Below are 25,435 nucleotides of genomic sequence, written 5' to 3'. Positions count from 1 at the left end.
AATCTGCGGCCTTGAACAATCCCTCGTCGAACTTCCGACGGTGAGTTGCCTGTCGTAGATGATTGCTCCAGGCCGAGAACTGGACGACGACGACGGTGATGACGACGTAAGTGTCATCTGATGGCAAATGGATATCCACAGAAGAACTGTCCACCTTGCTTGAATGATAGACATGCCAGCTAGATCGGATGCCATTTCAATGGTTATTGTAGGTATATCCGGTAATCGAACCATAAAGTGGGATAATTTTCTTCAAATGTACATGTTGATTGACATCTTTGATTAAAAAGTTCTGGATTGCATGGTTATCTCGGTATAATCGAAAAAACAGATCTATCGAAAATGTTTTCTTTGAAAAGATAGTAACGTTCTTAATCCTCCATAATCCCGAACATGAACAGATGTCAGACCGACTGAATATGCATCCAAATATCCATGAGGCCTCTTACATGCGAAATATAAAGTATACAATGCTTGAAGCAGAAGATTTACCTCATTGTGGCGCCAAATTGTGAATAAATTTGTTGCCAATATTTCCTCGAGATCTTAATGCTATAATTCCAAATGCGTAGGCGAACTCTACAGCTGCAGCAGCCTAGCAGGGGAAAATTGATCGAGCTGAATTTTTTATATCAGGGTTTCTATACGATGTAATAACTTGGGTTATTCCGTTTGGACTCGATGAACAATCTGAAACGACTCCTGTGCTTCGATCGTCCACCGGATTGTTCGTAGGTAGTCAGCACCAGCTAGGGTAACCAATTAGATTAAGTACTACTTCTCAGAGCCTGAACTTTACCTCGCGCTCTCGCTCACTCTGATCCGAGTTGATGTGTATTCCGTAAACTTGTAAGAAGTGAACCGAGTTGTGCAGTCGTTCTGTATCATCTAGCTAGTCATCTCGGCCGCAATGGAACACATGGCATGCTGTCAGGGTGATCCTGAGTCATCCCCACATCAGCTTCCGTCTGCAGTAGAGGAGCGCGTCATACGCTCTTTTCATTTTGCACCCACTCTCGGGATACAAAATCACAGACGAGTTAGAAAAACGGATTGTCAAATTCCCTCTCTCGTTTCCTTGTGTCTCTCTTTGACATGTTTCCTTCTTTTTCTTTCTGTTCTGTTCTTTCTTTCTTTTTCTTTATTTCTCTTGCAACTTGTCTGCTTTTCTCTTTCTTTTCTTTTCTTTCTGTTCTTTCACCTTCTTTTACTTTTCTTCTTCTTGTTCCTCTTCTCCATGCCACCCGTCCTATATCTCGATATGTCCTACACTCCATTTTCTGGTTATCGAATATTCCTAATGCTTTAAATTCCTTGAGGAAAGATTGCGATTGGAAACCTAAACATTTGCTGAAAGTTTGATATGAATTTTGTTTTCTTCTCATCATTGAAACCTGCATCAACTCGTAGCTTATTTTTTCATCATGATCGCGCACAGCTACTCTCCAACGCATCATCGATGGTACTAAATATCTCCGAACCATACAAAAATCGTACCACGAACTAAGATGCCTGTAACTGAGGCCAGTCGTCCTTTGGCATTATTAGGGACAACTTGTCATTTCAAATGTTGTGGGAACGTGGGCGTGCCACAAAACAATCTATTTTGATTGAAAAGAATTAACAATGGAGTGAACGAGCGTGGGATTTATAAGCTCAGGAAGGGAATCATTTTTTACCTCGGGAGGGGCACACTTTTCAATTTCTGCCGACCTAGGGGGGAAATACACCGGTTCCTAATACAATTATGTGAAGCTATATAATTATCCAATACTATTTTTGAAAACCACCGAGGAGGTAGCCATTTGGCAAAACACTAGTTTACCCGCAGTAGAGTAAAATAAGATCTTAAAAGTGATTTAAACCATGGAATGTTTCCTAAATAACGATTATTAAGGGTTATCATACATGTATAAATATTTCATTCGTTAAAAACAGATAGAGTCGACTTTTTCTGACAGGAACTGTTTTGTGTTAGAATACAATAACCATGATTACTATGATATTGAGTATTACAATTCTATAGAAAAAATACAGACCTTTTGTAACGTGGCCACAGTCATGTACTGTGCACCAACTTAAGATGAAGCGATATCGACGAAAACTATAGTTGATTTTTTAAATACAATTCTGAAAATCGCGATTAGATTTGTCTTCACTCGTTGAATTAGAAAGGTGCTTGTCGTACTGATTTATGCGCGCCATTTTTTCCATCTCTTCTAACGTATTTACTCTGATGGTTGCAAGTCGAATATCTTTGGTATGTCACTAATTAGTTCTAACTTTTCAGATCCTTCTTTTAATAGAATTAATGCACTTTTAACACATATCGTGAAATTTTTAAAGCATGATCTGAAGAAAGTATGTACACTGCAAAAACCCCGGTGTTGATTTAACACCAGCCCGGAATCTATGTCCACACCAGAGAAGTATTGAAACAATACCAGTTTGGAATCAAACCGATGCTGTTTTAATACTAATTGGTGTTGTTTAACACTTCTCTGGTGTGGGCATATATAGATTCCGGGCTGGTGTTGATTTAACACCAGCCCGGAATCTATATATGGAGATCACATCATTAGCGTACCTACGGGGGGGGGCAGGGGGGGCACTCTGCCCCCCCTGACGAGTCAAAACCCATGCAAAAACGTATCTTTGCCCCCCCTGACGGGCTTGAAAAACCTTTTTTGCCCCCCCTGACGAGCTTTAAAACCTTCAATGCCCCCCTGACGAGCTTGAAGACCTTCTTTTTTTTTTTTTTTTTTTTTTTTTTTTTGCTTGTCAATTTTTTTCTGGTACGAAATCCTTTATTTGTGATCGAAGACCTTTTTTTTTTTTTTTTTTTTTTTGCTTGTCAAATTTTTTGGCGGACGGTTTTGCCCCCCCTGTGGAAAATCCTAGGTACGCCACTGGATCACATTACTCTATATTGATGCACTGTGTCAAATGTGGACAGTTATTTATATACAATTTACACTTTACTCGACGCGAGAACTTTTGAAACCTTTGGTGTTAATAAATAAATGCGTCACGCGTTACCCTGCGCTCGCCCTCGTCTTCACCTTTCTCTTGGTTTAGCGTGGCAAATTAACACCCTCTCCGTGATCTAATCAGAGATGGAAAACGATTGTATCGCGGATGCCTTAACGCATAATTCTTAACCGGAGTATCAACTTTCTCTGTCATCATTGTTAATCCAATGTTTCCTCTTGACATTGTTCTAACTTGTCTGGTGAAGGGATCTAACACAGTCAATGAAAAATATTTTATAAGATGTATTTATACAGAGAGACGAGAGATCATTGCGGTTTAGGATTCGATACGCGATTAGATTATGATTACAAAGAATGGATTTGATATGTATTCATTTTGTCGTCGCTTGCTAAAATGAGAATATTCTAATAAGTGTACTAATAGCGATGTACAGAGTACAGTAGTGAGTAGTAGATTTATAATGTATGCGATTTGGCAATGTAAATTTGACGGAAGAAATAAATTAAGAAGGCGCACATTTTATGCTATCTGTTGCTTCCTCTTACATCAAGATGTCGACATTTGGCACAAGAATTTGACATATGCTCCAAAACAGGGTAGATATCAATAACGATGAAAAGTGTATATTTGCTTTCGGTTTTACCCTTTTCTCTATATGCGATTTTATCATTGTCTCAAAAATGATGAAACAAAATACACTTACATCCACTGGTTCTTGGTTTCGAAAAAGCGATTCATCTTTTACAACTTCTCATTGTTCTATTGAAACGAAAGTAACATGAATATTTTAATGGATGAAGGAAATTTACTACTGCATGGGGTTGGGTTCGAACCCATGCACGACTTGTAATAAAAACAACTACACCACAGCATTTTCATTAAAAGGCAATACTTAATTGGTTTACTTACTGAAACCAATGTGACATATTTATCTAGTAAATCAGCCCTTGTGTAATCTTGCAACAAACTTGATCAATCTAAACTACTGTGATTAAATACTTCGTGTATTCCATCGGAAGAGATATTTCGATTACATCAGAATCTACATTTCTTTGTTTATTCCCACAACAAAACTGCATCGGTATACCTAATCAATTCGTCATATGTTCAATATAAGAACATCGATGTGACGTAACCAAACGTCATAAATTTCGTTAACCTTGAAGTTCATTGACACACTGGTGTAGAACAGTGACGTCATCTCAACTTCTCGCCAAGTCATGGCGTTTGAAAAGAGAAGTACTCTAATTTCAAGAAATGGCTTGAAATCAAGTTCATGACAGATAGGATTAAATTCATTTATTAATGGGAGCAAAGAATGGACGATCAAACGCATGTTAAGATTGTATCAATAAAATATTAATTAGCAAATTCGTTTTAGTAAATATTATAATATTTAAGGCTAGAAGTTGTAATATTTTTTTTGGTGTCAAGCTTTTATTTCTACTGTATGGAGCAAAAACACCGAACAAGACATAACGGATAAATATAACATAACCTGTAGCTCTTTAAAGTAAATTATTTGAATAGATATGAAATAATGTAATTATACACTCCTGAACCATAGTCGGTGGGTATTTTTTTTTCAGGAGCAATTTATTGGTCATATTACCCAACTTAAGTTGTAATATTTATACTCAATTTATGGGCAAAACAACCGGAGTCCAAAAAGGACCAATATTAGGTAAAGCCGATTCCGATGGAAGGGGAAGATACCCAACGTCCATTTAATACCGGTACATGATAAGTACATATTAAAACACACACACAAAAGCCCATCAAGGCAAATAAGTAAGAATTTAATTGAATCGTCATGCAGTTTGGTGAAATTGCTTCAGTCATTTTACTATTTTCTAGTTGCATTTGACTAGAACACAGTCATTTCTGATTAGCATGTAGTCAGATTATGACTAGATCAGTTGTTCACATCTAAAGCTGATAGTCATTCTGACTAGTTTGTTCTTAGAGTGTCCAGTGTACTTAGTATAAAAATTCGTAAAAATTACATGTGCACTTGTCATGCAGTAAAAAATAGTATGCATATTTTTAGATTATTATTATTGTTTTGAAAGCAAAGTTCTGTTGATCTGTTCGGTAACGTCACCCCTCCTGAAGGCTAAATGATATCGACTCTTTATCGAGATTTCCATCGTTACAACGTTGGGACTCTCGCCTGGATTTATATTTTTGATTAATAATTACAGTTCCTTTTCTTCGTGAAGTTTCAAGTAAAAAAAAATGTAAGAACCAATTTGTACCTGTACGTGATAATTATGACGCAGCATATTTTACACTGTCAGTCCTGTCAGGTTGTTTTTTACGGGTTTATAGACCCTGGCTCGACGGGCTTACCTCTGGTATCAGATGATGAAGGAGGCAGTCCTAAGAAGATTTCCGCCAGATCTCTGTATCGTCCTAACACACGTTAACATGGGATTTGGAGACGAATCTCGGATCTCATCATCGGGGGTAGTTTTAAGCCTAGGCTGAGATCACCGTGCTTCTTTAAGAGAGGGGATAAACCAACGTTCCTGAAAAAGAAACACACATTGAGACATGGCTATGATAGAAGAAAACGAAAAAATAAGAAGAATGAAGATAGAAAAGAGGATGAAAAAAGGAGAAGAATAAGAAGGAGGAGGAGGAGGAGAAGAAGAAGAAGAAGAAGAAAGAAGACGTATAAAAATAAAGAGAAGAAAGGGAACAAGAAACATAAAAATCACGCAAAAAGGAAGAAAAAGAAGAAGCACAAGAAGAAGAATCATGCAAACTAATAGGCCCAATCGGAAAGCGAACAAATACGTTACGTTTGATTTTGATGATTTGCAAACCAAAGACAAGATTAATTTAGTTGTTGTTTGCAACCAGTTTCTACACGTTTCAGTAGTGTCAACATATAGGTACATTGTGTCTGAGAATGGATCTTTCAATTGAATTATTTTTTTTCTACATTATTTACAGAAACAGCCACAGAAACACCCATATTGAATACGGCAATGCACAGCAAAAACTGTGGTGTTAACCGGTGTACATATAGAGGACCACACCAGTTATTTAAAACCGGTGTTGAATTGGTGGTGCTAGTTTTACTACTATAGGTGTCATTACAACACCTTTGGTTGTTACATTTACACCCAGGTGTTATTTTTAATCTCTAGGGTGTAATTTTAACACCTCACGGTGTGGTCCTCTATTAACACCAACTGGTGTCAGTTTTAACACCGCATTTTTTACAGTGTGCCGAGTATTACCATTAATATATACAGAATGCCCATCTAAGATTTCTTACATCTGAGAGGAAGAAAAGGAGGGTGTCCGAACATCATTTTATATTCGCACGGTGATAAGAAAGGGAAATATGAAAATTAATATTCAACTCATCGGAAACCTGGTAAACAAAAACAATGGCGCGGGGAAAGGGTAGAAAACGACCATCGTATCTCAATTTGTGATTTTGTTTTCTTCTTCACTTCTGGCCGGGTTTGGACAAGGATCTTCAGCGCCTTTGAGCTTAAGTTGTACTTAAATACAATGTAAAAACTTACATTTTTATTGGCATTTTGCTCAAATTCTCATGCACCCCCCCCCCCCCACAACACACACACACACCCTCACCACCTGCGCCAATGTGGTGGCTTCCGCTGCGCTGGTCATCAGTAGACTAATTGCGGTAGAAGCTAGCGAGTACAGACGCAGCGCAGGCAGCTAGGGAATCTCTAATTCTTCGATGGTGAGACAGCAATAAATCTTCCAAGACGAAATGAGTGAAGATCAACCACCCTGACAGGGCAAAGCATGTCATTTTAATTAGATTGACCAATAAAAGCTTAACAGATGTCCAGCGTGTTCAAAGTGACCGTTGACATATTTTACAATCGGTGCAACCATGGACATGAAACTAATAATAATAATAATTTTAAAAAGTTGCAAATATCTGGAGCGAAACCCAACCTTTATGTAAAAAATAATAACTGTTTTTAATGTTTGGTTGGTGGAGCATTATCTTCAAGAATATTCATTGATTTACTAGATATATATTTATATACTTGAATAATATTTCTATTGAATGTTTCTCTCCATACCATAAAGGTATATCCCTCTTTTCTGGTGTAAAGTCAAATGTATAAATGAATAAAGATAAATTTACTTTATTTTGTACATTTCATTCATTAAATGTTTTCAGCCTTAATATTAGCATTACGCGATTTATCAAGAGTGTGAACGAGTATTATTCTTGACGTTATAAATTTTGCAATCTTCAGTGGACCCATATGGAGGGGGGGGGGGTGCTCCGCTTCTTGCGACAAGGAATGTAGACTGATTTGCTACTGCTAAAATTGATAATACAATTGTAATCAACATTTGATGTTGGTTGCAAATATTTTCCCACAGACTATATGCAAAATAAAAGTGCACTGAAAGTGAGGATGTAACTTTTTATTCAGCATTCAGAAACTATTTGAATGAATTTTCAAATATAAAGTTCACAATTTGAAAAAAAATTCTCTCCAGTCATGAACTACTCATTCTGTCCCACTTTCTTTCCCACAATGCAACATTTGATCATTGTACTCTTACATTATATGCCCACTAGAATTATATTTTATCCTGCTTTAAAAAAATAATATTCATACCACCAACTATATGACATACATATTACAATAGGAACAATTCCCTCTCGAAGAATCCCATTTTCTAATAATTTTGCAGGTATATGTATAAAGATTCTATATACATCCTGCAGTAACCCTTTTTTTTCAAAGTCTTGTTTGGAACTGTACGCAACTCGTTGTGTGTTCCAACTTTAATCAAGATAAACTCTGGGCCAAAGTAGATGCAAAGAAGGAAGAATAGTTGCACGCAAATTTTAATGTGATGACAAGCTTCATTACGAGATGTGGTTGAAAGATCTAGATCATGTTCAGTTCTATTACCAATGTTCTACTTTGTATTTGAAATCAAACTGTCATAATTTGGAGTAAGGCACTAAATTTGCTGTGTGGCAGAATTAAAATAGGCTCCTAGACTTTTTTATGTGGAAATATTTTGATTTTCCTTGATGAAATGTCAAATTAGTACTAAAAGAAATCATTTGGCCCATTACTTTATTGAAAATCCTTTGTAAGAGGCAATAATGGCTGAATAGGACAAATAATTTAGAGAATATGTCTCAACGGAGGCAAGAAATTCTTATTAATGAGCACACAAAATATATTCTACATTTCCACACATTGCCAAGTTTCATTCACTCATCATTAATAATGTCAACTGACTTTCTATGGTAAATTTGCCTTTAACCAATTAAATGTCATGAATTAAAGACCTTATAACATTAGCTTGTAATCTGATATTGATAATACAGGTTATGAAACAGGGCTCTGAGATGTACCATCATTTGCAAAAGTTTTTAGACAACCTGAAAATTTGTGTGTATAGCACATGTATGTAATTGTAATATACTGCAATAGTTTCATTAAAAACTGGCCTATATATTATTTTTGGGTGTTGATTCCATGTTTGATTTGAACGATTAAAGGTACATAAGTTTAAAGATATTGTCCAATAGCTTGACTGATCAATTAACAAAAAACATATTGAAGTAAAAAATACTTTTGAAAACATAAGAATTAGTCAAGCTATTGGACAATTTCTTAAAGCTAACTTCCCTTCAACCAATTCAATCAAACACAGAATCAACACCAACAAATTATATTAGGCCAGTCTAAATGAAACTGTTTATTACAATTATTACATGTACTATACAATACACAAACAATTTCAGGAGGGCCTAAACTTTTGCAAATGATCGTATACGGAGGGAGACTTTCAGTATTCACAAAGAAGCAAAAGGTTCTAAAGGGAAATGAAACATTTGGAACAAATGGGCTTGTGTGAAAACAGAAAAATCAAAGTATAAGATCAAAAAAGGCTTTAGAAAAATCAGACAAATATTGAGAAAGTTATGAGCATTTGAATAATGCGCGATCGCTAATGCCTCTGGAGATCTTTCCCATTGGCAATGCGACAAAGATGTGTGATGTCACATGTGAACAACTTTTCCTTTGATGGACTATAAAATAGAATCAAAATGTCTCTTTTTGCTCTTTCTTTTGGTGATACCAATTCTTTATCCATAATGTATTCTTTGAAAATCTGTATTACATGCCCTCCTATAGAAAGAATACATGATCTACTGATAGTTGTGATAAAAGAGGCAGTTTAGGTGAAATATATACAAAAGTAATGGCAAAGTTGTTCACATGTGACATCACACATTTTTGTTGCATTGCCAATTGGAGGATCTACATTACAATGATATTTGAACTTCATAACTTTCTTATTTATTTATTCAATTTTTCTCAAGCTTTCTTTGATCATTTTTCTTTGATTTTTCTGTTTTCGTACAAACTATCTTGTTCCAAAGGTTTCATTTTTCCTTTAAGAGGCATGAGAGTTCTAAAAAAAATTATTACGGCGTAACAAATCTGAGAAACTTGCAAAAGTATGCTTTCTGTGTGCCCTGTACTTAGAATACTTCCCAAACCTTAAAACTTGAAAAGGGAAGAACACTGAATCATTTCATCATTCTGTTCATAAGATTATCAAATATTATTGTAAGGTATTAAAAACAATTCAATCCTGCGGTATTCAATCAACACAAAAAATATTTCAGCAATGGATGCTTAACAGAAGATGCACATCGTTGTCACACTTCCAATAAGAAAATAACAAAATAATTTTCAAATTTCACTTTTATATTTATTTGCAAGACATATATATACATATGATAAACCATACCCCTTTTTATAGAATAAACATTTAATTCCGTTAACACAAATAATGATCATGAACTTGTTATATTCAAAATGAACTGAAACCATCAGGGAATCATTTCATGACAATTGTCAGCAATTGACAAGTTGTTATTATCAAAGTACCATGGTAACAGTCACCCCCCATCAGTAAATCACGGACGATTTCCTAATTTAGCGTGGCTATGAGAAGCACCAGTTGCGGGCCAAGTATGGACCAGTCGTTTGCCACAGAACCGCTCAAAGATATCAGCGCTAAATCCATGCCAGATTCATTGCACGGTCACAGATTACTAGTATTTTATAAGCGTACGCAAAACCTAGCTTGGCTCTGTAGGGAGCTGTGTGAAAATGACTTTGGAAAATAATGTTAGCTATCGCGATACCGGAATATGACATCATGTATACATGGGCCCGATATGGGTATCGTGTAGTAAATGGGATATTGTCTATTTTTCATTGACCGAGGGCCAACTTATTAGTTTAAAGCAACTTTTAAAGTATCACATTGGAGACAGTTATTCAAGAATTAAACATGAAAAATATGTTATTTTTAATGAAAATCATTTCATGTTCACAAATTCTTAATGGTAAAATCTGTGACCCCCATAGAAAATTTAAAATGGGGCTGCATACTTCTGTAATTACCAGAGTAAAGTCAAATCAGATGGCATAGTTCATGAGTACAACAATTACGACTGAGTTAATTGTCAAAACTTTTATGTTAAAATTTCAGACCATGTAATTTTCCTAATCATATTTAAGATTTGTCTATGGCATCTAATAACAATGTGAAATGCGGTTTTGACATTCAATTATGAAAGCTCAAAACAAAGAGAAAGTGATAAAAGAAAAATACGCACTGATGTCCACAAACAAAAGTATCTGTGATACATGTATATACTGAACCACATAGAAGCCTAACTTTTGTATTTAACAGAGTTCAGAATATCAAGTTAACACATTCTCTAAATAATTTTATTTGAAAGCCTGTATTGGCTGTCATATACATGGCTTTAAAATTGCTTCATATTCATGTTTCTAGATGCACATTGAAATAGGAAAAGAGCAGAAAATTCCAACAAATTTGAAAATAAGAAATTTGTCTAAGTTTATGTAAAATTGTCACATAAAACTGATGTTTTTGTTTGGTTTTACTTATAAAAACTTGTTTGTGTGGTGTTTCACTAAGAGTGAAGTATGACTTAAAGTCATGCTTAAACGCCAATGCACAATTGTAGTTTAACGCAATCTCATTGATGGATATGCGGTAGTGCGCGTCTCCTGTGCTGGATCTGACCAATGCGCTAGTGCATTATATACAACATGCAACTGGGAATTCAAGTGTGATACTTAGGGGGTGTTGCAAGAAAATATTTGCAATCAATCGCAAATATTCTGTTGCAATTTTACAATTGATTAATCACTTTTAACTATAGCACTCCTCGTTTCATGGAGCAGATTAGCAATCAATCGCAAATTTACAATTAATTGCACAGCATATGCGTGATTTCGGGAACGAAAATAGACTTGTAATTGGTCGCAAGTTTCTTGCAACACCCCATTAGTGTCAGTGAATAATTTTGTGACACCCCCCCTCTTCCTGGATTATTGAAACATATGATGAAGTGATGTGATGATGTGACGTAGCTGATGTTTTACATTTGATGTTTACTGGTGGAATGCTTTTCAAGAAAACATCAAATGTAAAACATCAGTTAATTCCTTTAAAAAATCATTGAAGAGGAAAATCATGCAAAACTTTAATGAAAATGAATAACATGTTTCTATAGTGTATATTTACATGTAAATATGTCAATAAGTTTTTGTTTTTGTTATTTAATTTAAATTTTTGTGCCTATCGCGCCCTAATTGAATAAGCTGTCAGTATATTGAATGTAGTCATTAGATGATACATGTTAGCATGTATCCATTTATTTTGAAGAGTTATACAGTAACATGTAAAGGGTGCCGCACAGTTAGCAGCTATTGCTCTTTTGTGGTCCCCTTTTACCAAAGATATCATTTTCTTGTTTGCACATTGAATGCACTGGCTAACATTGATCTGACTTTTTAAAAATCTGAGCTGCACGGTCCAATTGTCACCTGTGTCTGTGTTATATTACAAAAATGAAGCCCAGAAAAAAATCGCGTCCGAAAATCAATATTTAGTGCTTCAAAAAAGTGAAATATAAAGTGACCGGAAATACCATCTTACTTTCATCACATACACTTACGTGTTCTATTATTATCAGCACGATAGAAATTACACAAAATCTTCTATTACAAGGTATCAAAAGCATTTTTTTTTTTTTGGTTGCAGAGTTTTTAGGTTGATAGAAAGGCATCCATGTACATATTTCATCTCTCCTTTGTTTTTGTTTTCATAAATTACATGTCTATAACGTTAACTAGTATGCCTTTAATAACATTGTCTTTATATATATTTCTTGTAATAAAGTTTCAACTTCATATAAAATGTGTTGTTTATTTCATTCCCCTTCCAAGCATATTCAATGAATTATAACCATATTGGTTACAAATTGTGTCTATATCATTGTACACATATCCACCACAGTAAATGCTCAAGGAACCCTAATAAGACCCCGCCTCAGCTTGGCCACTGATTCTGGTGCTGACAGAATTCATAGATTTATTAGAATTATCAGTACCAATTTCATGGGAAATTTGTTTTCTTAAGCGTGTATATCGATCAACAATTTTTCTCAATTAAATAGAGTGGAATGGGGTGGAACTTAGTTTTATGAGCAGACACCTTGTAACTGTTTTATATATTCTTCTCCTAGCCTCATCTGTATGCATCCTGTAACACAGAGCGTCATGCTTATATAGTCATAGGGCTGATATTTACTCTTGATTACATTCGTCATAATGAACGATCAATGTTCACTGACAATGTTTTTTGGCCCATGAGCTTGTTATTCAAAAAATAAATAATTGGAAAGAGAGAAACTGTCGGTAAAGAGACAACATTTTCATGGCCCTTTCACTTGGACTCTGGTGCATTTGATTAGGGAGACATTTAATGGATGCATGGCCAGCTGAACTGCAATTCAATAGCAGGGCCCGCTGGCAGAACAGTTTTCGGAACTGAAGTGGCTACCCTGGGTAAATATGCCGTTATTATTATTATTTAAGCTTATTTTGAGATGTGTCATACAGAGAAACTATCATTTTATATCATATTGTGAGAGTTAATATGTAGCCTACCCCATATCATCTATTAATTGATGTCCAAGGACAGGACACTTCGATATCATTATCATATCGTGTAGTCCTAATATCATTTAATATATTTCTTCTGTCTGGTTACATTTGTTGAGTAGAGTTTCCATTCCATGTATTATTTTCATCATCATCATCTTGCTGGGTGTTTAACCGATGGACGTTGCCCTCCCGTCGAGAAAAATCAGCGCTGTTGCTTCCAGAAGCAGGCGTTCTTCTCCTCGCGTATGAACTGAAAAGAAATTATAAAATGGTAAGGTAAGACAAGTATTAAGCATCATTATCATCAGTACAACATCACACATAACCATTCAATTTATTAGATACAAGTCTTCTTAAAGAGATCATCATTATCATCAACACAGTCATCTTCAGCAGCAGCAGCAGCATCATCTTCAATACTTCTATCAATATCTGCATCATCATCATCAATACAATAATCATAACCATCACAAAAAACATAATCACGTCTATATATCATCAGCATTTTCAGTATCGTCATTCTCACCATCATCAATATATCAGCAACACCAATGTCATCATACCTATCTTCTCTACCATCACCATTATCATCAAAATCACCATCATCACCATCCAAATAAGCCTGATGAGCTTTCATTTGGTCCACCACTATTTTAAAATGTATTTGTTTATTGCTTTGTATATATTTTAATTTTGTGAAAATAATGAAATGAAATCATCATCGTTGTCATCATCATCAGCAATATTATCATCAACATCAATATTATCATCAACATCAATATTATCTTCATCATCATCACCATACCCATCATCACTACAATCATCATTATCATCACCATCAACATCACCATCATCAACATTATTCAAATGTGGGTCTTCACGTCCGCAAGCAAGATACAAGACTTACCTTTTTGGTCTGGCACCAGCACCCCTGCTACTCCTGTCTCCAGCGGGCGACTCCATGCCTGAATGGGTCTGTGATGGTGAGGGTGGGGTAGGCTGGGGGCCGGCGGGCGACTCCGAGGAACCAAAGAGGACATTGTAGATGATGTTGTAGATGAAGAGGAATGGAGCTAGGAGCCAGGAGATGATGCCTCCAGCGTTGGATGCGGATACCTGGGACTTGGATGATGTAGGAATTAGCTTTCCCTGCAAAATTGATCAAAACCGGTCATAAAATACTTGATGAATTTCCAAAGTTACCACATTAGCAGGCAGTATAGCATATAAGGAAATGCCAATTTGAATGGTTATTTCAAAGGGATGTGAGAAAATCAATTGACATATTTAACCTCTTAGAGGAATACTACAATGCAAACCAATGGATACATACAAATACATACCCATACTAAACACAAATGTATGAATTTATATGCGTGCACTATTCATGTTTTGAAGACTAGAACTATTCCCATTTTGAACAACCAAGACAGAAAAATCTGGGGCTATTTTTTTTTTTAGGGGATGGTGTTATTCTACACTGAGAAAGCTGATAGATCAATCTTACTTAACAAAATGAAACACTACATATATAAAATGTATAATATTTTTCAGTATTCTATGTAGTATAAACCAGCTTCAGAAATGTTAATGTATATTTATCTATTTATTAATTATTCTTCAATCTGTTTATCCCTTTATTTATACTTCTTTCACTTCAAAAATGACTCATCACTGATATTAGTGCTCTTCAATAAAACCATAACAAAAAAACAAAAAAAATTATATAATTAAAAAGAATATCAAGTACTATACAACTCAAATGGTTGCTAATTTTCAAAAGAACAAGGAAAATAATTACTTCTGGACAAAAGACTTATTCTACATTCTTTATTCTTCCATCAAACAACTGCTCATCATTGTAAGACAAACATCACAACAAGGTAAGAAATCACTTACGGGTAATACAACTATTGCTGCTCTTGGAGCTAAGCCTAGGTCAAGGAAAGATGTCTGCATGTCATCAGGTCCAAAATTCCTTCTCGGATATGTGACAGATAGTGTGAATTCAGGCAGGGTTGTCCCAACATTCTACAAAACAGAGAAATTAGAAAAATATTTTATTTCGATATTCAGTGGAGAAAAATCATCAGCCTAGATTCACAAAACAAGAACGAAAAAGATACTTGGTATTTTAGCAAAACCATCAATAGCCCATCATAAAAACAAACACCTCACAAATCTAAGTCAGCAGATTAGTATTTATAATGTGAACTACATAGATAATACGAATAGTTGTACATAGGGTGTTGAGTTATTTAACCTTTAACCTCCCCCTAAACCCATTACAAGTTTCTCTGTAGCTCTTGCATTATTTTGTGCAGAACAGCCTTGGGACTTGACTATTCTACAGGCAAGATGGCACAATGTCACTCAGATAAAACCAGATACAGTGACTAGTTTTCAGGTTCAGGGAAGAGGATATTTTGAGACATTTCAATCGAGGATATCAAGAAGCCAGAAGTTTTTTTTTTGTGATTCAATATGGACGAACAGGTTATAAATGTTACAGACTTTGCGTAAATACCAAATTTATGGAAATTAATTTCCTTTTTATATCAGCTTTAATTATACCTGAAGCACCACCTATGGTGGGCAGAGGCATTACAAATTAATGACTATGACATCATTTTCATAACTACCTCTTTTACATAATCTTGTGCTTCTTGAAGGGGTGCCTTGGAATCAAACTGATTGGTCATAGTGGAACCATCTGGGAGCCGGAACTGTATCCTGGCTGTATCACTATACAACAGAAGAAAATAGAAAATAGTAGCATTAAAACACAGAAATCGTGAGAAGATTGAACATTCTATCTTTCACATCTATTGAAATGAACTGTGGACTATAAGAGGTACCTAGATATTGAGTCTACTCACAGAGGAAAGGAAAGGGGATGGAAAGAAAGAGGGAAACAAATTAAAAGAAGAAGGAAGAGAAAGAGAATGAACAGATGGACTGAATAAACAGAATTTAAATCTTATTAATACGATAACAGAAGAAAAAATATTTATAATAATAGAAAATATCTAAATACAAACACAAATAACATGAGAGACTAGAATTGACTCTATATTTTTACATCTTTTGACATGAACCATGTAACCCAAGTGGAACCTAAATCAAGAGTCTATGGATATAAGAAAGAAGAAAACAAAAGAAAAGGAAAAGGAAAGAAAAGAGGACGAAGCAAAGAAAGAAAAGGGAAGAAAGATGTAAAAAGAGAGACAGAAGAGCAGGTGTGAAGAAACGAAAACTTACAGCTTGGCAGATTCCTGCCTGGCCTGTGTTGCTTTCAATGTTTCTTCTTTTTCCTTCTGAGCTTGCATCTTCTTCTGTTCCCTCTGCTCTTTCTCTGATCTGAATCGAGCCTCCTTTTCTGCTTTATCTCTGGCTAGCTGCTGGAGAACCTATTCCATATTAAAAAGAAAATGATGAAAAGTCGATTATGTTGTGAAAACAGCCCACAGTGGCAAATAAAAAAAAAAATGCTTGTGCAGTAAATATGAAATGAGATTTGATTTCTTTTGAAGGGAGTACTATAAGCGCTTTTGAAGACTATCTTTATCATGAATTGTGAATATTATGATTGTTATGATTAATATGATCAGTATGAATATCATGATTGTCACTATGAAATAAGTTAAAGGACAAGTCCAACTCAACAAAAAGTTCATTCGAATAAAAAGAGAAAAATCCAACAAGCATAACACTGAAAATTTCATCAAAATCGGATGTAAAATATCGGATGTAAAATATGTATATGTAATAAAATATGTAAAAATAATAAAGTTATGACACTTTAAAATATCACATAACAGTTATATGCACATCCTGGTCGGTATGCAAATGAGGACACTGATGACGTCTTCCACTCACTATTTCTTTTGTATTTCATCATATGAAATATTCTAATTTTATCCTCATTGTCAAGTGAAAAACAATTAATTCCTTCCTGAACGTGTGGAATTAGCATTGTTTAATACTATATGGTTCAGTCAAGTTGGTCCTTTTTGTCAAATCTGTAAAAAATGAAATATTATAATCCACACAATAAAAAACAAAAGAAATAGTGAGGGACATCATCAACTGTCTCATAAGTTGCATGTCACTGAGTTGTGCATATCACTGTTTTGTGAAAAAAAAAGTGAAACATTAAAATATCATAACTTTTTTATTTTACATCCAATTTTGATGAAATTTTCAGTGTTATGCTAGTTTGACTTTTCTCTATTTATTCAAACCAAAATTTTTCTAGGGTGGACTTGACCTTTAACATTTTATATAACAGCGCTTTATAAAGTAAGATTCATATAATCACACTCATAATAAAAATGTACCTTCTCTCTTGCTAATTTGTCATCAAGACGTTGTTTGCGGAGATCGTCGGCTACTTGCTTGGCCTGTATCTCGGATCGATGATGATCAGCTTTTTGAATGTCTTGTCCTACTTTGCGTCGCTCAAGCTCCTTTTGCCTCTCTGCCTAAATGTACGAAGGGTTATGAATATTTGTTCTTTATCTTTTTCTATCATATAATACCTATACTTGGCAATATGCATGGCATCCAGTGGCAGCACTATACATTACTCTTGCAAGATTACTTGCAAGGTCAAAAGTACATGTAACACAATAACATGATTTTTCCATTTGATTAAGTAAAAAATAATAATATTAAGTGAAAATTAGACCAACTGGGCATTATTAGCCTAAATGAGAATTAGACTGAGTATCAGACAAAGTGTAGTGTAGACCAAATGACAATTCGACCAAATTGATAGAACTTAGACAAAATGGCCCGTATTCTGAGCTCGGGTTTAAATCAAATCCTGGTTTAAAGTTGTGGTTTAACTATGGAGAGCCAATTGGGGCACAAATCCCTAACAGTACATAGCCAATTTATCAACTCATATGACACCCAAATTGTTCATAATTGTGTGAAAATGATAACAAGTATTTTGATGCATTTTTTCCTCATTATGAAAGCAAAAGGAAACAAAATCGTAAACATAAGAAATATACTATATAAACAGAATGTTTGAATATTTGGCTCCCCATAATTTTAGTACAGAGTTAGACCGTGGTCTAAGTTAAACCTGAAAACAGAATACGGGCCAATGGGTTTAGCCCATGTGGTTTAAGACTATCTGAGAAGTAGATCAAATGCTTGTCGACCAGTGCACAAACTCCAACAACATGGCTCGTCTCTGAGTTTTCTCTCTGTCATCTTGTTACCTCTTTTCTCTGCTGTTCCTTCTTCCGATGGACCTCCTCCATCTTCTGTCTCATCCTGGCTGCTCTCTCTTGAGCACTCTCTTTCTGAGCTCCTGATGAGGAGGATGTAGATGGCACCTGATGATGGAGAATACAAAAGAATATGTTATACTTAAGATTGACTATGTTTTCCTTCTCTTTTTTCCCCCATCATTTCAGGACAACTTATTGACCAGGGCGCCGTTTCATAAAGCTGATCGTGAGTTAAGAGCGACTTTAAGAACGACTGGTGATCCTTTCTTGTGGTAAATGATATTTACCATTGAATGTTCATTGGTGATTATTTAGAGCGTAAGTTCACCAGTTGTTCTTATAGTCGCTCTTAACTTAAAAATAGCTTTATGAAATACCTACCAGGATTGGGTGAAAATAATCATATACGAGGATGACATAGCGTTGAGCTGCTCTGTGACAGAGAAGATTATTCCTGATTCCCAATATAAGTAGGTTAGGATAAAGAATATATGTAATACCTGCTTGCATTTATGAAATGGCATCAATTGCTTGAAGAGTGGGTACCAAGAGTGCATTATAAAGGTAAACAAAGAATTGTGTGACATACCTCTGGTTGGCTACTCTGTTGCACAGGAGTTGCTGATGGTTGTGGTAGCGGTGGTGGAGTGGCCGCAGCAACTTGTGGAGCAGCTGCAGGTTGCTCAGGGGGTGTCGATGCAGACTGATTCTGTTTGACTGTCTGTAACATACAATCATCAATGAAGAAAACATTCTCTTCAAACAGTTTAGGAAGTTACAGCAATATCTTGCTTTATGTATGACTTACACTAACAATATATTTGTAACAAATATTGGGATGCCACTAAGGAAATATGTAGACCAAACATGAAGTTATAAAAAAAATCATTAATGTCTGTGATAGATCATTTCAGTATAGTAAAAACAAGAACTATTATATCAAAATGTTGTTTTCTCCTGAAATAAGTAATAAGTTTTCCCTTTCTGTGTAAATATTGAATTGATTACCCACTCAGGCAACATCAATATTGTATATAATTCTTACCTCGTAGACTTTCTTCATTTTCTGCACCAAGTCTGGAGCTGAAGCAAATCCTGCAATACTCTCAATCAAGACTCCAGTCTCACCGGAAATAAGATACACGCAAGGAACGCAAATAACAGGGTCTAAATGAATGCTAGTTAAGGATTGTCATCTTCAAACTGGCAATATATAGGGCTTACGATCACAAGAATGTCATCTGGTGACTCAAAGTTCTATACACTGGGGAGGTTTGGGGCAGAAGCATTAGCCTCCAGAAAAACTGAAGGGTTTCCATCAGTAATAATAATAATGTCATGTTTATCCAGGGTAGCCACTTCAGTTCTGAAAACTGTTCTACCAGCGGGCCCTGCTTAACATGATAATGTTATTATTACCCCACCTTTAACATGGCGCTCGAGCATTCAGGAAATTATATTCAAGAAAACAACTCCAAATTTGTAAACTGGAATGAATGTGATACAAACATCCTGATGACTGATAATATAAATTATTCATTGACTTCCATCATTACAATGTGTAGATTTATTGCAAATTTTTACAGAAGGTCAACATAAAATTATAGATGATAAATCAAAGGATACAATATACAGAAAACTGCTTGCACTCTTCACTGCAAAGAAAAAGAGAGAGAGATGAATGTTCAACGTCAAATAGAAACATTATTTCATCACAACCATGCCTGACAACAATTACAGGAGGAAAAAAATGAGAAAGAAAAGTTTAAAACTAAAAAGTATTGAAATCCATTTGCATCATTTTGGAGACCTGTTTGAATTTTGCAAGGATCATAGTCATTGGTTTTGTAACATTTATGAGAGACAGGAGCTTCTAACCAGACTAAGTTGCATATTACAAGGAAGCAACACTACAGCCAGATGTTAGTGCTTGCAAGCGATGTCTGGATACCCCTTTCTGAGACTGACCTTTAAAAAGATTTTTGTCAATAGGGCTATCTATAGTTTAACCATAGAATTAGACCCTTATTTGAGTTAACACCAGAGTTTACAATACAGGCATAATACTGGACAGGGACAAAATCCCTCGACCCTGTTACAAGTGAACAATCAATTTCACATCCTATAGATACATGTAGTGTGAAATGCAGAAACTGGAAAAAACAAATTGAGTCCAGTTGACATATTTTTACCCAGTACATCACCTAATCTACCTTGATGGTTGAGAACATTCTTAGACATAACTAAATTGTTGCTAGAGTACTTTTAATGGTATCCTGATCAGTTATGTGTTTGGATCTAGCCTGCTTTCCTTCCATGAAGTCTTTGTCTGCAAGTCTTACATATATACATTGACACACTACATGTAAGATCTTCATGAATCATTTGCCTCAGTTTTCTAATTCTCATGAAAATCTGTAATGATCTCAAATGACTAATGACTTGGACAATTCACAAAGTGAAAAGAGAATGAAGAAAAATGGGCATCGGATGGACAAAAAGGTTGGTTATTTCACGGAATTGCCCCTTTTAAAATGTAAATTGATTCCTACCTATCTGCTTGGAATCGCATGACAACGATCCCTGATTCTTGGCAAGTTTTGTTGACTGCATCCTCCTCCCATGTAGCATCCATCTTCTGGGAATCCTCATTTGACCCTGGTAAATTAAAATGACAAAAGTTTGGTACAAATATGAAAACCATGTTAAATACAGAAAGACAACATGTACTGTTGGTGAAGTGATGCATCAAACTATCATCACCAAGGTTGCTTTCTAGGATGGTGAGAAAACTTCACCCATGTCAGAAACAATTGTGCCATCAGGCCAGTATCACCAACCAGACAATTGAAACATTGCCCTTACTCAGCAAATGATGTGTCCTACATGTACTCTGCCGATGAACGTTACCAATACTTGGTATTAAAAGGAAGTTTCTAATATATTTGTACTTGGTATCATTCCATTTTTAAAGTGGGGTGATATTAGTGTTATCAAATTGAAGAGGGTTGGCATCTTAACATAGCTCTGTTAATGCACAGAGGCTTCAAGACTGCAGCTGAGTCAATGAACTTATGCGCTGGATCAATGCGAGTCTGCCCATGCTCAACATGGTTGTATACTAATTATATTGGATATTTCAAATCAGCAAAATACAATTTACTACTCATTACTTCGCACTTCCAGAAGTGCGAAGCGTACTTAGCACTTCCAGAAGTGCGTTATTCGTGAAGATCTTACTAAAATGAAGAAATTTCAGGAGGAAAATATTTCACATATTTTGAAGGATTTATAGATTCTTTCATCCCATATAAAGATTTGGAGCAGGGTAAGAATTAAGTTTGCTTTAGCAAAATTTAGAATGTTAAAAACCAACGATTAACAAAAACGTATGAAGGTTCAAGAACAGAGTAAATTTACTGTGGACTGCCCGTCAAATGAGTCTTAAGGGGGGGGGGGGGCCCACTTACATTGACGAGTGGATACCATGTGCAACCCCCAAAAACTTGTAAAAAGGATGTCTTTTTCAAGATACTGTAGGGCACGTTGTCGTTACGTACATAACGTAATAAGGGTGTCAAAACGCTAAAATAATGAAAAAAAAGGTTGCTTGGAAAGCTACGTGTTTAGGGTCAAATTCGCGAGGGTATAAAAAAGACTAAAATGTTTTATTTTTGCCCCGTCAACACTACGTGTTTAGAGTCTGATTTACGCGAGGTGTGGGAGGTTGGGCCGTATACCCAATGTAGGTAAAGGTAAAACCAACGACAGACGTCCGTGACATAACTAAAATATCGCTGTACTTGTTTAGAGGTTTTATTCAGGGAATACTTGCCAAGGGTATCGTTTTGTTTCCATTACTTGTTAAGGGTAGTGTTTCAGTCACACGCCAATACTTGTTAAGGGGTGCATTTTCAGAATATGGAAAATACTTGTTTAGGGTACTTTACGAGACCCCATGGTCGCGCATGGTATCCACCCGTCAATGGAAGTGCCCCCCCCCCCTCCCCGGAGTCTTAAAGAACAACTAAGAAATCTTTGTCAAAAATTGGTGAATCAGAACATCAGAAGTTTCGTCCTACCGGTAACTTTCGATGCTGATAACAAAATTGCAAATACATTGTTTGTCCAGATACAACGACTATATCTAGATCATTTACAATTTGCTGTTTTGATTCATGAATTTTTAACAAAAACATATTTGTTGACTTTGTTCTTTGTCTTGACGGGCAATAGACAACCCATTTACTCTGGTCTTGAAGATCATGTATGAGGCTATGTTGCTGATGTTTGCCTACTAAGTACTAACAAACCCGCATGCACCTTTGTCATTGACATGGCGCTAATGAAATTTCGTGCCGGCCAAATTTCCCCTCTAGTACATTTTGTAATGGTTCGCAAATGTCACAGCAAGTCTCTCAATCAATTCAAGGTCAATATACGTATCGCTTTTCAGAATATTGCGATCGGTTGGATCTCAAGGTCATTGTTGAATTCTAATTCAGACATTGCTTTGCTTGGCAATGCTTGGTTTTCCCTTAATTTTGATATGGAATGAAATTAGCAACCAAATGATTAGACAGGAATAACCGTCGTTTCTGGGGATTTATTCAACAATTTCTGACATTTTACTATAATCCCCATACTATGTATTGGTGAGTGAGCCAACGCAGTTCAGCGGAACAACCAAAATACAGAGACTGAAGCTTTTGGTCTACCAAATGATCTGCCTGTGGCAGCTGTTTGTTCACGTTCATATTTTGGTCGCTAACTTAAGCGAAATATCAAAATAATGGTGAATCAAACTCTAAGCAACGTGATGTCTGAGATTACATCGAGATCGATCAATCAAAGCTGATCATTCCTGATCGCGATAGGCCTAGATCTATTCGGAAAAGCGAACAATACTGGTGGGGAAATTCTCTCAAAAGTCAAAGTCAGCCATGGCAAAACTGCATTACCGGCAATTTATCGCCATTGACATTAGATCCACTTGTTAACGTTAGACCCCTATTTTATTTTTCTACAATCAAACAATCTTTTGTCTTTGAAGTTTGACTTTGGTGAGTTTCAAATTTACCAAAAAAAGGGCAATGCAGATTGCAGTTTTGCTCAATTGACTTGACTCTTGAGATACAATTTCACAATTTTCATTTCGATTTTTCATATTATCTACACATCTTGTAAAATAATGAGAATGAAATCATACAGGGAACAATTTGGAATGTCCACAATTTCATGATTTTGTATGTCTATAGATCTAAGACTAAATTGAAGGAAGTCACAGCACGAGGAGCTCTGCCATGCACATCCACGATCCACATCACAGCGGAATGCCGCCGCGCCCTGGAGCTGGCGACACCGGGTAGCTCCGGTAGCTCACGGGTTGCAACCCCCGCATGCAGGGATGACATTGCGAAAACAATACTGCGCGAGTTTACCTCGAATGTATACCATAAATACACTTTTCTGCTGCCTGGCCTGGGCAATAGCACTAGAAATCTGTCCTTCAAACCACTTCATTGTAGTTTCCACTCCTATTTGTGCTTGAGAAAAGTTAGAATAACGTTCAATACCGGTACTTGAAATAAGAAATAACCTCGGAAATTTTCTCAAAAAATATCGACTGTCGACACGTAAATGTTAGGCTCATTTCAGCCGTTTATATTAATTTTCTGATTCGACCACAGCTGGCTAGAGTGCACCACTCCCCTTATACCCCTTCTTTCAGATTCTCATATCTCACACATTGATTTCTGTTTTGTAAGTCACGATTGCGGGGTATATGATCTAACTGGTGTGATGAATCGGAGGCTGAAGTTGACGATGTTGTGATATATTAGCCGGGAAATTGATGAGATCAGTTTTGGTCCCGGGTTTTGGTTTCTTGAGCAAATTTTATTAATTATTAACTTGAAATTCAATGCATGAGTGAACATAATATATTGCAATTTAGTGCAGCATTTTAACTGTTTCATGTCATCAGCTTTCAATAGGGGGTAAAATAAGGACTTCGGTCATTTAAGTAGGTTGATGGCATGAGTGAACCATGCACTGGCCTCCATGGCCTCTATACCAGGGGCGTCGATCCATTTTTCAGATTGCATGGGGGGGCAAAATCATGAATCAAATTTCCAAAGGCGCTCGATCACACAAAACAAACTCACACACACACACACACATATGCCTATATATATATATATATATATATATATGACTCATGAGATATCTCATCAACAAATTAATGCGAGCGCGAAGCGCGAGCTGAAATTTTTTAGTATACTGACCTGATAACAGGAAAAAGGTGCCTGTTTAGGACTCTTTGTAGTAGTAACTCCTGAGGAGAATACATATCTTAATACACAAATAATGCGAGTGCCGAGAGCGAGCTGAAATTTCTTTATATTCTGACCTGAAAGCTTGATATTCTAAGCATTTTTGGTACCAATGATTAAGATGGGTATCTAAAAAAAAAGCAAAAGATGCGAGCGCGAGCTGAAAATTTTGATATTTCGATCTGAAAAAAAAATTGAGTTTAGTGGACGTTTTTAATACAGAACAAGATATATATTCAACAAAAGATTATTGCATATCGAAGCGTTAGTTCTTTTGAGGTTTAGACCTGAAAGCGGGACATTCTATTTACCTATTTAATCATTGAAAAGTATGAGTTTTTGCTACAGAAATGATGCGAGCGCGAAGCGCGAGCTGAAAATTTTTATATTCCACTCTGAAAAGCTGACATTTTGAGCACGATTTTAAATAAAGAACGAGTTGTGTATCTCAATCTCGCTTGCTGATTTCTGTGTAATATTACAATCTTATTTTATTTTTTGCACATGCAGAATTATTGGGGGGGGGGGCAAAACGATATGTTTGCCCCCCAATATTTTCATTGGTGGGGCGATCGCCCCCCCTGCCCCCCCCCCCCCCCCATGATCGACGCCTCTGCTCTATACTCGTGGACTGAACATGAAATTGATGAAAATGCATTTAAGTGTCGGATTTTAACTTTATCATGAGGATCTCAGCAGTGTGTTCGTGAGAACGGCGTACGTGACTGAGAGTCAGGAGAATGTGATATATGTCGACATATGTTGCATGCAACTGATGCAAGGGGCAAGATATTCGGGGGTAAGACTGGTTAAACGGACA

The 25,435-nt window shown here is 36.0% G+C and overlaps 1 protein-coding gene across 2 annotated transcripts; it reads right to left on the bottom strand.

The window, feature by feature from the left end:
- Positions 1-9,731: 9,731 nt before the first annotated feature.
- Positions 9,732-23,940, bottom strand: LOC129257912 (UBX domain-containing protein 4-like). 2 transcript variants are annotated; one of them, XR_010292885.1, is made up of 13 exons: positions 23,722-23,937; positions 20,833-20,938; positions 19,907-19,935; positions 19,326-19,447; positions 18,870-19,001; positions 18,269-18,385; positions 17,375-17,518; positions 16,296-16,444; positions 15,677-15,779; positions 14,934-15,065; positions 13,942-14,183; positions 12,237-13,284; positions 11,689-11,856 (listed from the first exon to the last, which is right to left on the bottom strand). XR_010292885.1 is itself a non-coding variant. In XM_054896349.2 (12 exons), the coding sequence occupies exons 1-12, from the start codon at positions 23,801-23,803 to the stop codon at positions 13,137-13,139; spliced, it is 1,506 nt and encodes a 501-aa protein (XP_054752324.2). In that variant the 5' UTR covers positions 23,804-23,940; the 3' UTR covers positions 9,732-13,136. The 2 variants fall into 2 exon arrangements, 1 of the variants encoding a protein (XP_054752324.2); XM_054896349.2 differs by having other exon boundaries at positions 9,732-13,284; positions 23,722-23,940.
- Positions 23,941-25,435: the final 1,495 nt, after the last annotated feature.

This window comes from Lytechinus pictus, chromosome 3 (genome assembly GCF_037042905.1).
Source record: "Lytechinus pictus isolate F3 Inbred chromosome 3, Lp3.0, whole genome shotgun sequence".
NCBI classification, from domain to species: Eukaryota; Metazoa; Echinodermata; class Echinoidea; order Temnopleuroida; family Toxopneustidae; genus Lytechinus; species Lytechinus pictus.
This window is presented reverse-complemented; position numbering and strand designations above follow the sequence as displayed.

Excerpts from the sequence above, each read along its gene's own strand:
- LOC129257912 (XM_054896349.2), bottom strand. The coding sequence starts at position 23,803 with ATGAAGTGGTTTGAAGGACAGATTTCTAGTGCTATTGCCCAGGCCAGG. Across the intron at positions 19,448-19,906 it reads CAAGCAGTTTTCTGTATATT|ACCCTGTTATTTGCGTTCCT; the intron begins GTATCCTTTGAT and ends GCATTCATTTAG. Across the intron at positions 13,285-13,941 it reads GCTGGTGCCAGACCAAAAAG|TTCATACGCGAGGAGAAGAA; the intron begins GTAAGTCTTGTA and ends ATTTCTTTTCAG.